Source organism: Pleurodeles waltl, chromosome 6 (assembly GCF_031143425.1).
Source record: "Pleurodeles waltl isolate 20211129_DDA chromosome 6, aPleWal1.hap1.20221129, whole genome shotgun sequence".
In the NCBI taxonomy this organism is placed as follows: domain Eukaryota; kingdom Metazoa; phylum Chordata; class Amphibia; order Caudata; family Salamandridae; genus Pleurodeles; species Pleurodeles waltl.
Window position 1 is genome coordinate 1258541061 of NC_090445.1, and position 14977 is coordinate 1258556037.

Here is a 14977-nt window from a genome sequence, read left to right on the forward strand (position 1 = left end):
AGTTCAAAGGGTGAGAATCCTACTCCCTTCTGTGGCACCTCTCTGTAAGCGAAAAGCAGACATGGCAAGAGGACATCCCATCTCCTTTTGAGCTTTTCTGGGAGCCCCATGATCATGCCTTTTAATGTCTTGTTGAATCTCTCAACTAAGCCATTAGTTTGTGGATGGTATGGTGTAGTGAATTTGTAAGTCACCCCACACTCATTCCACATGTGTTTTAGGTATGCTGACATGAAGTTGGTACCTCTGTCAGACACCACCTCCTTAGGGAAACCCACTCTGGTAAAGATACCAATGAGGGCCTTGGCTACTGCAGGGGCAGTAGTTGACCTAAGGGGAATAGCTTCAGGATACCTAGTAGCATGATCCACTACTACTAGGATATACATATTTCCTGAGGCTGTGGGAGGTTCTAGTGGACCAACTATGTCCACACCCACTCTTTCAAAGGGGACCCCCACCACTGGAAGTGGAATGAGGGGGGCCTTTGGATGCCCACCTGTCTTACCACTGGCTTGACAGCTGGGGCAGGAGAGGCAAAACTCCTTAACCTTGTGGGACATATTGGGCCAGTAGAAGTGGTTGACTAACCTCTCCCACGTCTTGGTTTGTCCCAAATGCCCAGCAAGGGGAATATCATGGGCTAAGGTCAGTATGAACTCTCTGAACGACTGAGGCACTACCACTCTCCTAGTGGCACCAGGTTTGGGGTCTCTGGCCTCAGTGTACAGGAGTCCATCTTCCCAATAGACCCTATGTGTTCCATTTCTCTTGCCTTTGGACTCTTCAGCAGCTTGCTGCCTAAGGCCTTCAAGAGAGAGACAGGTTTCTTGTCCCTTACACAGCTCCTCCCTTGAGGGTCCCCCTGGGCCTAAGAGCTCAACCTGATAAGGTTCAAGCTCCAAAGGCTCAGTTCCCTCAGAGGGCAGAACTTCTTCCTGAGAAGAGAGGTTCTCTTTTTCTGACTGTGTTGCAGTTGGTTTCCCAACTGACTTTCCTTTTCTCTTGGTAGGCTGGGCCTTTCTTCCAGACTCCAGCTCTACTTTTTCACCCTGTGCCTTGCATTGTGCTCTTGTTTTTACACACACCAGTTCAGGGATACCCAGCATGGCTGCATGGGTTTTTAGTTCTACCTCAGCCCATGCTGAGGACTCCAGGTCATTTCCAAGCAGACAGTCTACTGGGATGTTTGAGGAGACCACCACCTGTTTCAGGCCATTGACCCCTCCCCATTCTAAAGTTACCATTGCCATGGGATCTGCTTTAGTCTGATTGTCAGCGTTGGTGACTCTATAGGTTTTTCCAGTCAGGTATTGGCCAGGGGAAACCAGTTTCTCTGTCACCATGGTGACACTGGCACCTGTATCCCTCAGGCCCTCTACACTTGTCCCATTAATAAAGAGCTGCTGCCTGTATTTTTGCATGTTAGGCGGCCAGGCAGCTAGTGTGGCTAAATCCACCCCACCCTCAGAGACTAGAGTAGCTTCAGTGTGGACCCCGATTTGCTCTGGGCACACTGTTGATCCCACTTGGAGACTAGCCATTCCAGTGTTACCTGGATTGGAGTTTGGAGTGGAACCTTTCTTGGGACAGGCCTTGTCTCCAGTTTGGTGTCCAGGCTGATTACAGCTACGACACCAGGCCTTTTTGGGATCAAAGTTTTTACCCTTGTACCCAGGATTGTTTTGTGAAGAGGCTCTGGGCCCACCCTCCTGTGCAGGTTTTTGGGGGCCTGTAGAAGACTCTTTACTATTTTTATTTTTGGCTGTCTCACCACCTTTCCCCTGGGGAGGTTTTGTGACCCCTTTCTTTTGGTCACCCCCTGTGGAAGTTTTGGACACCCTTGTCTTGACCCAATGGTCCGCCTTCTTTCCCAATTCTTGGGGAGAAATTGGTCCTAGGTCTACCAGATGCTGATGCAGTTTATCATTGAAACAATTACTTAACAGGTGTTCTTTCACAAATAAATTGTACAGCCCATCATAATTACTTACACCACTGCCTTGAATCCAACCATCTAGTGTTTTTACTGAGTAGTCTACAAAGTCAACCCAGGTCTGGCTCGAGGATTTTTGAGCCCCCCTGAATCTAATCCTATACTCCTCAGTGGAGAATCCAAAGCCCTCAATCAGGGTACCCTTCATGAGGTCATAAGATTCTGCATCTTTTCCAGAGAGTGTGAGGAGTCTATCCCTACACTTTCCTGTGAACATTTCCCAAAGGAGGGCACCCCAGTGAGATCTGTTCACTTTTCTGGTTACACAAGCCCTCTCAAAAGCTGTGAACCATTTGGTGATGTCATCACCATCTTCATATTTAGTTACAATCCCTTTAGGGATTTTCAACATGTCAGGAGAATCTCTGACCCTATTTATGTTGCTGCCACCATTGATGGGTCCTAGGCCCATCTCTTGTCTTTCCCTTTCTATGGCTAGGATCTGTCTTTCCAAAGCCAATCTTTTGGCCATCCTGGCTAGCTGGATGTCCTCTTCACTGGAGTTATCCTCAGTGATTTCAGAGTTGTTGGTCCCTCCTGTGAGGGAACCTGCATCTCTGACTATTATTTGTGGAGTCAGGGCTTGAGAAGCCCTGTTCTCCCTAAGTAGGACTGGAGGGGGGGAATTTCCCTCCAAGTCACTATCTTCATCCTCTGTGTTGCCATCCTCAGATGGGTTGGCTTTTTCAAACTCTGCCAAAAGCTCCTGGAGCTGTACTTTGGTAGGTTTGGAGCCCATTGTTATTTTCTTTAGTTTACAGAGTGACCTTAGCTCTCTCATCTGTAGATGGAGGTAAGGTGTGGTGTCGAGTTCCACCACATTCACATCTGTGCTAGACATTATGCTTCTAAAAGTTGGAATACTTTTTAAGAAACTAAAACTGGTTCTAGAATCTAATTCAAACTTTTAACAAACTTTTAAACTCTAAAAGAAATTCTAACAGGGACTAACACAAGGCCCTAGCAGGACTTTAAAGAATTTAGAAAACTTTTCAAATTGCAAAAATCAATTTTTAATGACAATTTTGGAATTTGTCGTGTGATCAGGTATTGGCTGAGTAGTCCAGCAAATGCAAAGTCTTGTATCCCACCGCTGCCACCAATGTAGGAAGTTGGCTCTGTATGTGCTATTTCAAAGTAAGGAATAGCATGCACAGAGTCCAAGGGTTCCCCTTAGAGGTAAAATAGTGGTAAAAAGAGATAATACTAATGCTCTATTTTGTGGTAGTGTGGTCGAGCAGTAGGCTTATCCAAGGAGTAGTGTTAAGCATTTGTTGTACATACACATAGACAATAAATGAGGTACACACACTCAGAGACAAATCCAGCCAATAGGTTTTGTTATAGAAAAATATATTTTCTTAGTTTATTTTAAGAACCACAGGTTCAAATTTAACATGTAATATCTTGTTTGAAAGGTATTGCAGGTAAGTACATTAGGAACTTTGAATCATTTCAATTGCATGTATACTTTTCAAGTTATTCACAAATAGCTATTTTAAAAGTGGACACAGTGCAATTTTCACAGTTCCTGGGGGAGGTAAGTTTTTGTTAGTTTTACCAGGTAAGTAAGACACTTACAGGGTTCAGTTCTTGGTCCAAGGTAGCCCACCGTTGGGGGTTCAGAGCAACCCCAAAGTTACCACACCAGCAGCTCAGGGCCGGTCAGGTGCAGAGTTCAAAGTGGTGCCCAAAACGCATAGTCTTCAATGGAGAGAAGGGGGTGCCCCGGTTCCAGTCTGCCAGCAGGTAAGTACCCGCGTCTTCGGAGGGCAGACCAGGGGGGTTTTGTAGGGCACCTGGGGGGACACAAGCCCACACAGAAATTTCACCCTCAGCGGCGCGGGGGCGGCCGGGTGCAGTGTTAGAACAAGCGTCGGGTCCGCAATGGAAGTCAATGAGAGATCAAGGGATCTCTTCAGCGCTGCAGGCAGGCAAGGGGGGGCTTCCTCGGGGAAACCTCCACTTGGGCAAGGGAGAGGGACTCCTGGGGGTCACGTCTGCAGTGAAAGTCCGGTCCTTCAGGTCCTGGGGGCTGCGGGTGCAGGGTCTTTTCCAGGCGTCGGGACTTAGGTTTCAGAGAGTCGCGGTCAGGGGAAGCCTCGGGATTCCCTCTGCAGGCGGCGCTGTGGGGGCTCAGGGGGGACAGGTTTTGGTACTCACAGTCGTAGAGTAGTCTGGGGGTCCTCCCTGAGTTGTTGGTTCTCCACCAGCCGAGTCGGGGTCGCCGGGTGCAGTGTTGCAAGTCTCACGCTTCTTGCGGGGAGATTGCAGGGTTCTTTCAAGCTGCTCCTTTGGATAAAGTTGCAGTCTTTTTGGAGCAGGTCCGCTGTCCTCAGGAGTTTCTTGTCGTCGTCGAAGCAGGGCAGTCCTCAGAGGATTCAGAGGTCGCTGGTCCCTTTGGAAGGCGTCGCTGGAGCAGAGTTCTTTGGAAGGCAGGAGACAGGCCGGTGAGTTTCTGGAGCCAAGGCAGTTGTTGTCTTCTGGTCTTCCTCTGCAGGGGTTTTCAGCTAGGCAGTCCTTCTTCTTGTTGTTGCAGGAATCTAATTTTCTAGGGTTCAGGGTAGCCCTTAAATACTAAATTTAAGGGCGTGTTTAGGTCTGGGGGGTTAGTAGCCAATGGCTACTAGCCCTGAGGGTGGGTACACCCTCTTTGTGCCTCCTCCCAAGGGGAGGGGGTCACAATCCTAACCCTATTGGGGGAATCCTCCATCTGCAAGATGGAGGATTTCTAAAAGTTAGAGTCACCTCAGCTCGGGACACCTTAGGGGCTGTCCTGACTGGCCAGTGACTCCTCCTTGTTATTCTCATTATTTTCTCCGGCCTTGCCGCCAAAAGTGGGGGCCGGAGGGGGCGGGCAACTCCACTAGCTGGAGTGTCCTGCGGTGCTGTGACAAAGGGGTGAGCCTTTGAGGCTCACCGCCAGGTGTTACAGCTCCTGCCTGGGGGAGGTGTTAGCATCTCCACCCAGTGCAGGCTTTGTTACTGGCCTCAGAGTGACAAAGGCACTCTCCCCATGGGGCCAGCAACATGTCTCTAGTGTGGCAGGCTGCTGGAACTAGTCAGCCTACACAGACAGTCGGTTACGTTTCAGGGGGCACCTCTAAGGTGCCCTCTGGGGTGTATTTTGCAATAAAATGTACACTGGCATCAGTGTGCATTTATTGTGCTGAGAAGTTTGATACCAAACTTCCCAGTTTTCAGTGTAGCCATTATGGTGCTGTGGAGTTCGTGTTTGACAAACTCTCAGACCATATACTCTTATGGCTACCCTGCACTTACAATGTCTAAAGTTTTGTTTAGACACTGTAGGGGTACCATGCTCATGCACTGGTACCCTCACCTATGGTATAGTGCACCCTGCCTTAGGGCTGTAAGGCCTGCTAGAGGGGTGGCTGACCTATACTTGCATAGGCAGTGAGAGGCTGGCATGGCACCCTGAGGGGAGTGCCATGTCGACTTACTCGTTTTGTTCTCACTAGCACAAACAAGCTGGCAAGCAGTGTGTCTGTGCTGAGTGAGAGGTCTCCAGGGTGGCATAAGACATGCTGCAGCCCTTAGAGACCTTCCTTGGCATCAGGGCCCTTGGTACTAGAAGTACCAGTTACAAGGGACTTACCTGGATGCCAGGGTCTGCCAATTGTGGATACAAAAGTACAGGTTAGGGAAAGAACACTGGTGCTGGGGCCTGGTTAGCAGGCCTCAGCACACTTTCAATTGTAAACATAGCATCAGCAAAGGCAAAAAGTCAGGGGGCAACCATGCCAAGGAGGCATTTCCTTACAGCCAGGCTTCTACACACTGACTACATTTCACTAATATGGGACACCTGGACCTGATTTAAGGTGTAAGTACATTTGGACCCCACTACAACACAGGCCAGCATCCTACAACCTATAGCAGGATACAATATTTATTTAAGTATTTAGTAGCTTTTATAGTTGGATTATCAGACTAAAGGATGTCAGAGCGAGCGCTTTACATAAGAAACAGGTTTTGGTAAAGTCAATTAGTGTTTTATTTTTTTAATTAGTGAAAATATCTAGCAAAATATCAGTAAGTGTGTGTGTGCCTGTTTCAGATTTTGTAGATTGTCACGTAAAAAGAAGAATGCTGGTTTTTGTGATTTTGTATGGATGAAAGGGCTTTTATGTGTGTGAAGATAACAGCAGTAGCAGGGGGGAGAGAAGAATTCTATATTGCCACCAATATCACTGGCCACCTGAGCATCATTTCATTCATAAAACGTCCTATTCTTCTTACCACCTAAATTTGTATTCCCTCACTCATTCAACGTGCATTCATTCATCCCTAAAGCTGCTCACACATCCTTCCATTTATGTTTATAATCCCCTACTCAGCATTCCTCACACCTACACCCATGCAACTGTAAATCAGGGTAGAAGCACTAACATCAAAAAAGCTATACTTGTTGGCTTGATCCATATGTTATTGTGTTTGTCTACATGTGTTATGTGTTTTTGTAGCTGCACACATTTGTGGTTGTATATGTGTGTCTGCGTGCCTGCAGTAATGTGTATGTCTTTAGCAGTATTATTAATAGCACTCTTTGTGACTTTAAAAATTGCCTGTTCATCTTGCTTTTGCATGCTGTTTCAAATACTTTTGCTGACGTCTGAGAACAAGCAGAAGGTTTTTAATGATGATTAAACTTAATTTATAAAAGCGTGTTTCCTTAGTTCTCTTACAATCATGCATTTCATTCCGTTTGTTTACTCTTGGCTGATTTGCTCAGACAGTGTGGAATTATATGGTGGCCTAAAGCCTATGACTACTTGATGCAGAAAATAACAGATACTGTCATCCTTTTTAGCAGTGCAAATTAGCTGGCCATGGATGAGATGTGCATGGTATGCCTTTAGCGCAACAGAAAAATCTTCAAGTGAACATGACACCAAATGTAAAGTTACTGTTAACCCAATTTAGGTAAATCTGCAGTTTTAACTACAGTAAACTCACTTGAAGGTAGAGGCAGCTTGCGCTTTTCTCACAAACACTCAAGAGCTGCTAACCAATAAAGCCACATATTTAGCATTGCCCTCTTAACAATTAGTTTGGTAGTGCAGCTCTCTTTTCACTTCTATTTTCCTTCTTGACAAACATAAATTATCTATAGACTCCACACCTCATCACAGAATTCCACACCACACAATTCCACAATAAACAATTTCAAAACAACACATCTCTAACTTACGCTTCCACCAACTCTATAATATCTCCCCCACACACCTTGACCCTTATAGTTGGGAGTCACTAAGAACATGCTTGCGAGTACCCATGTTTTAGAACTATGATTTTAATTCACCATGGCCATTATCAGATACTTTTTTTTTTGCCGTTTTATACAGCTAGCATTCGATCTGAAGGTATGAGAGCGCTTTACATGACCACAAGTTACATTACACTAGTCTGACTACTTCTGTTAAAAGCTGTACCGTAGTAAGGAAGAATACAAACTATGGGGTGAACGCATGAAAAAATGCAGACATTATCGACTCAGATTCATACGAGTATCAGAGTATTTTCGTTTACATTAGAATGCAAAGAGGACATACACTTCGGAATAGTGTTGCCCTGGATGCACGGTGTGTCATATTTCGAACACTTACTAGTTGCCGTTGTGTGCAGTTGTGTTCCTCCCCGGCAGAGCACATGAGGTTACGTGTTCGCGGACCCGGTCCGATGGCACTCTCTGGTCTAACTCGTATCTCTTCTGAGTTTTCTGCAAGAAAAAAGCCTAAAGCGTGTTATCGTGGGCGGCTCGCGTCCACCCATGGGCGGGGCTTGTGAAATAGAAGTCATGCGATGCGGAAACGAAAGGGAATATGGGAATGTGGGTTTGGCCTAATCTGAGAAACCAGGAAGTATTATGTTGCGAGTGGTTCTAATTTGGGGAATTCGGATTTCTAAAAACAAAATATTAATTGTTTTAAGAATCTGTCAGTTTGTGTTATTATTTCAGGAGTTTCATTGTCTTGTATTTTCTTGGTAGATCTTTAGCGGGTAAGTGGATCTGCTGCTACAAACTACTCAGCTTCCCTTGCAGGTCCTACATACTCCGCGGAAGGAGCATTGAAGGTTCCGACTGGAACTGAGTGAATAATGCAGAGGTTCGATTCCTAGGTCCGCGGCTTCGCATCGTGGATCTGGACTAGGCCCTTTTAGAGTAAAATATGAGATAATGGGGACGGGGGGGGGAGCAAAGTGCTTGCCCGGTTCTCCCCCCGCCCCCCCCCACCACCGTGTTATGGGGCTCCAGAAGGAGAGTCCACAATGGGGGATTGGGGATTCTATGGCAGGACCGGAGGCTCGGATTATGCTTCTCCTTCTTTGCTATTTATTAACCCCTTCGCTGCCAGGCCTTTTCCCCCTCCTGTGCCAGGCCTTTTTTTGCCTATTTGGGGCAGTTCGCGCTTAGGCCCTCATAACTTTTTGTCCACATAAGCTAACCAAGCCAAATTTGCGTCCTTTTTTTCCAACATCCTAGGGATTCTAGAGGTACCCAGACTTTGTGTGGGTTCCCCTGAAGGAGGCCAAGAAATTGGCCAAAATACAGGGAAATTTTCGTTTTTTTCAAAAAAATTGGAAAAAGTGGCTGCAGAAGAAGGCTTGTGGTTTTCCCCCTGAAAATGGCATCAACAAAGGGTTTGCGGTGCTAAACTCAGCAGCTTCCCAGCTTTCAGGAACAGGCAGACTTGAATCAGAAAACTCAATTTTTCAACACAATTTTGGCATTTTACTGGGACATACCCCATTTGTGCAATTTTTGTGCTTTCAGCCTCCTTCCAGTCAGTGACGAAAATGGGCATGAAACCAATGCTGGATCCCAGAAACCTAAACATTTCTGAAAAGTAGACAAAATCTGAATTCAGCAAGGGGTCATTTGTGTAGATCCTACAAGGGTTTCCTACAGAAAATAACAACTGAAAAAGAAAAATATTGAAATTGAGGTGAAAAAAACATAAATGTTTATCTACGTTTTACTCTGTAACTTTTCCCTGCAATGTCAAATTATCGAAAGCAATATACCGTTACGTCTGCTGGACTCCTCTGGTTGCGGAGATATATAGGGCTTGTAGGTTCATCAAGAACCCAAGGAACCCAGAGCCAATAAATGAGCTGCACCCTGCAGTGCGTTTTCATTCTATACCGGGTATACAGCAATTCATTTGCTGAAATATAAAGAGTAAAAAATTGCTATCAAGAAAACCTTTGTATTTCCAAAAAGGGCACAAGATAAGGTGTTGAGGAGCAGTGGTTATTTGCACATCTCTGAATTCCGGGGTGACAATACTAGCATGTGAATTACAGGGCATTTCTCAAATAGATGTCTTTTTTACAAACCTACCAAACCTGTGCATTTCTGAAAACTAGAGACCTAGGGGAATCCAAGGAGGGGTGACTTGCGGGGCTCGGACCAGGTTCTGTTACCCAGAATCCTTTGCAAACCTCAAAAATTGGTTAAAAAAACACATATTCCTCACATTTCTGTGGCAGAAAGTTCTGGAATCTGAGAGGAGCCACAAATTTCCTTCCACCCAGCGTTCCCCCAAGTCTCCCGATAAAAATGATAACTCACTTGTGTGGGTAGGCCTAGCGCCCGCGACAGGAAACGCCCCAAAGCGCAATGTGGACACATCCAAATTTTTGGAAGAAAACAGAGGTGTTTTTTGCGAAGTGCCTACCTGTAGATTTTGGCCTCTAGCTCAGCCGGCACCTAGGGAAACCTACCAAACCTGTGCATTTCTGTAAACTAGAGACCTAGGGGAATCCAAGGAGGGGTGACTTGCGGGTCTCGGACCAGGTTCTGTTACCCAGAATCCTTTGCAAACCTCAAAATTTGGCTAAAAAAACACATGTTCCTCACATTTCTGTGGCAGAAAGTTCTGGAATCTGAGAGGAGCCACAAATTTCCTTCCACCCAGCGTTCCCCCAAGTCTCCCGATAAAAATGATACCTCACTTGTGTGGGTAGGCCTAGCGCCCGCGACAGGAAACGCCCCAAAGCGCAACGTGGACACATCCAAATTTTTGGAAGAAAACAGAGGTGTTTTTTGCGAAGTGCCTACCTGTAGATTTTGGCCTCTAGCTCAGCCGGCACCTAGGGAAACCTACCAAACCTGTGCATTTCTGCAAACTAGAGACCTAGGGGAATCCAAGGAGGGGTGACTTGCGGGGCTCGGACCAGGTTCTGTTACCCAGAATCCTTTGCAAACCTCAAAATTTGGCTAAAAAAACACATGTTCCTCACATTTCTGTGGCAGAAAGTTCTGGAATCTGAGAGGAGCCACAAATTTCCTTCCACCCAGCGTTCCCCCAAGTCTCCCGATAAAAATGATACCTCACTTGTGTGGGTAGGCCTAGCGCCCGCGACAGGAAACGCCCCAAAGCGCAACGTGGACACATCCAAATTTTTGGAAGAAAACAGAGGTGTTTTTTGCGAAGTGCCTACCTGTAGATTTTGGCCTCTAGCTCAGCCGGCACCTAGGGAAACCTACCAAACCTGTGCATTTCTGTAAACTAGAGACCTAGGGGAATCCAAGGAGGGGTGACTTGCGGGTCTCGGACCAGGTTCTGTTACCCAGAATCCTTTGCAAACCTCAAAATTTGGCTAAAAAAACACATGTTCCTCACATTTCTGTGGCAGAAAGTTCTGGAATCTGAGAGGAGCCACAAATTTCCTTCCACCCAGCGTTCCCCCAAGTCTCCCGATAAAAATGATACCTCACTTGTGTGGGTAGGCCTAGCGCCCGCGACAGGAAACGCCCCAAAGCGCAACGTGGACACATCCAAATTTTTGGAAGAAAACAGAGGTGTTTTTTGCGAAGTGCCTACCTGTAGATTTTGGCCTCTAGCTCAGCCGGCACCTAGGGAAACCTACCAAACCTGTGCATTTCTGCAAACTAGAGACCTAGGGGAATCCAAGGAGGGGTGACTTGCGGGGCTCGGACCAGGTTCTGTTACCCAGAATCCTTTGCAAACCTCAAAATTTGGCTAAAAAAACACATGTTCCTCACATTTCTGTGGCAGAAAGTTCTGGAATCTGAGAGTAGCCACAAATTTCCTTCCACCCAGCGTTCCCCCAAGTCTCCCGATAAAAATGATACCTCACTTGTGTGGGTAGGCCTAGCGCCCGCGACAGGAAACGCCCCAAAGCGCAACGTGGACACATCCAAATTTTTGGAAGAAAACAGAGGTGTTTTTTGCGAAGTGCCTACCTGTAGATTTTGGCCTCTAGCTCAGCCGGCACCTAGGGAAACCTACCAAACCTGTGCATTTCTGTAAACTAGAGACCTAGGGGAATCCAAGGAGGGGTGACTTGCGGGTCTCGGACCAGGTTCTGTTACCCAGAATCCTTTGCAAACCTCAAAATTTGGCTAAAAAAACACATGTTCCTCACATTTCTGTGGCAGAAAGTTCTGGAATCTGAGAGGAGCCACAAATTTCCTTCCACCCAGCGTTCCCCCAAGTCTCCCGATAAAAATGATACCTCACTTGTGTGGGTAGGCCTAGCGCCCGCGACAGGAAACGCCCCAAAGCGCAACGTGGACACATCCAAATTTTTGGAAGAAAACAGAGGTGTTTTTTGCGAAGTGCCTACCTGTAGATTTTGGCCTCTACCTCAGCCGGCACCTAGGGAAACCTACCAAACCTGTGCATTTCTGCAAACTAGAGACCTAGGGGAATCCAAGGAGGGGTGACTTGCGGGTCTCGGACCAGGTTCTGTTACCCAGAATCCTTTGCAAACCTCAAAATTTGGCTAAAAAAACACATGTTCCTCACATTTCTGTGGCAGAAAGTTCTGGAATCTGAGAGGAGCCACAAATTTCCTTCCACCCAGCGTTCCCCTAAGTCTCCCGATAAAAATGATACCTCACTTGTGTGGGTAGGCCTAGCGCCTGCGACAGGAAACGCCCCAAAGCGCAACGTGGACACATCCAAATTTTTGGAAGAAAACAGTGCCTACCTGTGGATTTTGGCCTGTAGCTCTGCCAGCACCTAGCGCCCACGAAAGGAAATGGCCCAAAACACAACGTAGACACAACATATTTTTTCACAGAAAACAGAGGTGTTTTTTGCAAAGTGCCTACCTGTGGAGTTTGGCCTCTAGCTCAGCCGGCCCCGGAAGGGGGGGGCAGAAATGCCCTAAAATAAATTTGACCCCCCCCCAAGCTCCCCTGCCCGGGAACGACCCTTGCCTACGGGGTCGCTCCCCCTGCGTGACATTGGCGCCAAAAAACGAATCCCAGGTGCCTAGTGGTTTCTGCCCCCTTGGGGGCAGATTGACCTAAAATCGGCCAATCTGCCCCCAAGGGGGGCAGAAATGGCCTAAATACTATTTGCCCCCCAGGGGAGCGACCCTTGCCTGATGGGTCGCTCCCCATCTCTAAAAAACCAAACAAACAAAAAAAAAAAAAAAATGTTCCCCTGGCGCCTAGAGGTTTCAGCTCCCCCAGGGGCAGATCGGCCTAATAATAGGCCGATCTGCCCCCAGGGGGGGCAGAAATGGCCTAAAATAAATTTGCCCCCCCCAAACCCCCACCCCCCCACCAAGAGCGACCCTTGCCTACAGGGTTGCTCCCCCTGCGTGACATTGGCGCCAAAAAACAAATCCCGGGTGCCTAGTGGTTTCTGCACCCTTGGGGGCAGATTGACCTAAAATCGGCCAATCTGCCCCCTAGGCGGGCAGAAATGGCCTAAATACAATTTGCCCCCCAGGGCAGCGACCCTTGCCTGATGGGTCGCTACCCATCTCTAAAAAAACAAACAAACAACAAAAAAAAAACACCCAAAAAAATTTGCCCTGGCGCCTAGAGGTTTCTGCCCCCCCCCCCCCCGGGGGCAGATCGGCCTAAAATAAATTTGCCCCCCCAACCCCCATCCCCCCCCCCCCGGGAGCGACCCTTGCCTACAGGGTCGCTCCCCCTGTGTGACATTGGCGCCAAAAAACATATCCCAGGTGCCTAGTGGTTTCTGCTCCCCTTGGGGGCAGATGAAATGGCCTAAATACAATTTGCCCCCCAGGGCAGCGACCTTTGCCTGATGGGTCGCTACCCATCTCTAAAAAAACAAACAAACAACAAAAAAAAACAAAAAAAAAAATTTGCCCTGGCGCCTAGAGGTTTCTGCCCCCAGGGGGGGCAGAAATGGCCTAAAATAAATTTGCCCCCCAACCCCCATCCCCCCCCTCTGGGAGCGACCCTTGCCTACGGGGTCGCTCCCCCTGCGTGACATTGGCGCCAAAATACATATCCCAGGTGCCTAGTGGTTTCTGCCCCCTTGGGGGCAGATTGACCTAAAATCGGCCAAGGCCTAAATACAATTTGACCCCCAGGGCAGCGACCCTTGCCTGATGGGTCTCTCCCCATCTCTAAAAAAACAAACAAACCAAAAAAAAACACAAAAAAAAAAATTCCCCTGGCGCCTAGAGGTTTCTGCCCCCCCCTGGGGGCAGATCGGCCTAATAATAGGCCGATCTGCCCCCAGGGGGGGCAGAAATGGCCTAAAATAAATTTGCCCCCCCAGCCCCCACCCCCCCCCTGGGAGCGACCCTTGCCTACAGGGTCGCTCCCCCTGCGTGACATTGGCTCCAAAAAACAAATCCCAGGTGCCTAGTGGTTTCTGCCCCCTTGGGGGCAGATTGACCTAAAATCGGCCAATTAGGCAGAAATGGCCTAAATACAATTTGCCCCCCAGGGCAGCGACCCTTGCCTGATGGGTCGCTCCCCATCTCTAAAAAAAGAAACAGAAAAAAAAAGAAAAAAATACACAAAAATAAAATTTGCCCTGGCGCCTAGAGGTTTCTGCCCCCCCGGGGGCAGAAATGGCCTAAAATAAATTGCCCCCCCCCCTAGGGAGCGACCCTTGCCTAAGGGGTCGCTCCCCTTGCGTGAAATTCATGCAAAGAAAAAACTCCCTGGTGCCTAGAGGTTTCTGCCCCCCCTGGGGGCAGATCGGCCTAATAATAGGCCGATCTGCCCCCAGGGGGGGCAGAAAAGGCCTTCCTGAAAACATGCCCCCCCTGGGAGCGACCCTTGCCCAAGGGGTCGCTCCCTTTTGTCAGTATCAGTAAAAAAATCCCTGGTGTCTAGTGGGGTTTCAAAAGCCGGATTGCAAGCAATACGGCTTTTGAAACCCTCAGAGAGACTTCAAAGGGAAGGAAATACATGTCCTTCCCTTTGAAGCCCCTCCGGACCTCCCCCACGTGATTGAAAGAGAAATGCTTAGCATTTCTCTTTCAATCGCGCTGGAAGCTCTGCTTCCAGCGCAATGGGGGAGGCCCCTGTGACTAATAAGCGCGCGCTCACGTGCTGAAGTCACAGGGGGGGATGGGGGGGTCGGGGGTGGAAGGGGAAGGTCTTCCCCTTCCATCCCCGGTTTGGGGGGGGAGGGGGTGCACGGGGGGCGCGCTAGCGCTCCCCCAAGTTCCCCTGTGCCATGGACGAGATGATCTCGTCCAAGGCACAGGGGAACTGTAGCCTTGGACGAGATCATCTCGTCCAAGGCACAGAACAGGTTAACAAAACCAATGACAGCAGCCAATCAGAAACATATTGAACAAAAACTGCAAATCCCAGAAACCTGAGATGACATCACTTCCTGCGTGTCAGCCCGATATCTCCAACTATATAAGCAGTGAGGAACTATAACGCGTCCTCTTTCTTTGTTGCTTATGCTTCGGATAAGTGCAGTTGTTTTCTTCTAATACTGTGTCTATTGTTAATTGCGTACTGTTGTTTTCAGCGTTTTTGCCGATCGGAGCAACGCGGAACGAGAGTGTTAGTATCTCGTCCCGCGCTCCTCCAGGAGCATCGCCGCATGTTTTAGGCACCCAGCAGGGTGCCAGGAGGCCGAGGAGCGCAGCGTTTCGCCGGCAATAATTTTATTGGTCCTTCCTTTGGCTTGCTGCCCACGCGCGCGCAAAGCGCCTCAGGTCAGTTTCACTGAGTCAATAGTGACG

General features: G+C 48.2%; 1 protein-coding gene across 1 annotated transcript in view; it reads right to left on the reverse strand.

Annotated features, from left to right (window-relative positions):
• SLC29A3 (solute carrier family 29 member 3) overlaps positions 1–7792 on the reverse strand; it is a 141016-nt gene extending 133224 nt beyond the window's left edge. Inside the window, exon 1 of the mRNA XM_069240566.1 lies at positions 7627–7792. Within this exon, the coding sequence (XP_069096667.1) occupies position 7627 (1 nt within the window). The 5' untranslated portion in view covers positions 7628–7792. The remainder of the gene's footprint in view (positions 1–7626) is intronic.
• Between the last annotated feature and the right edge of the window lie 7185 nt (positions 7793–14977).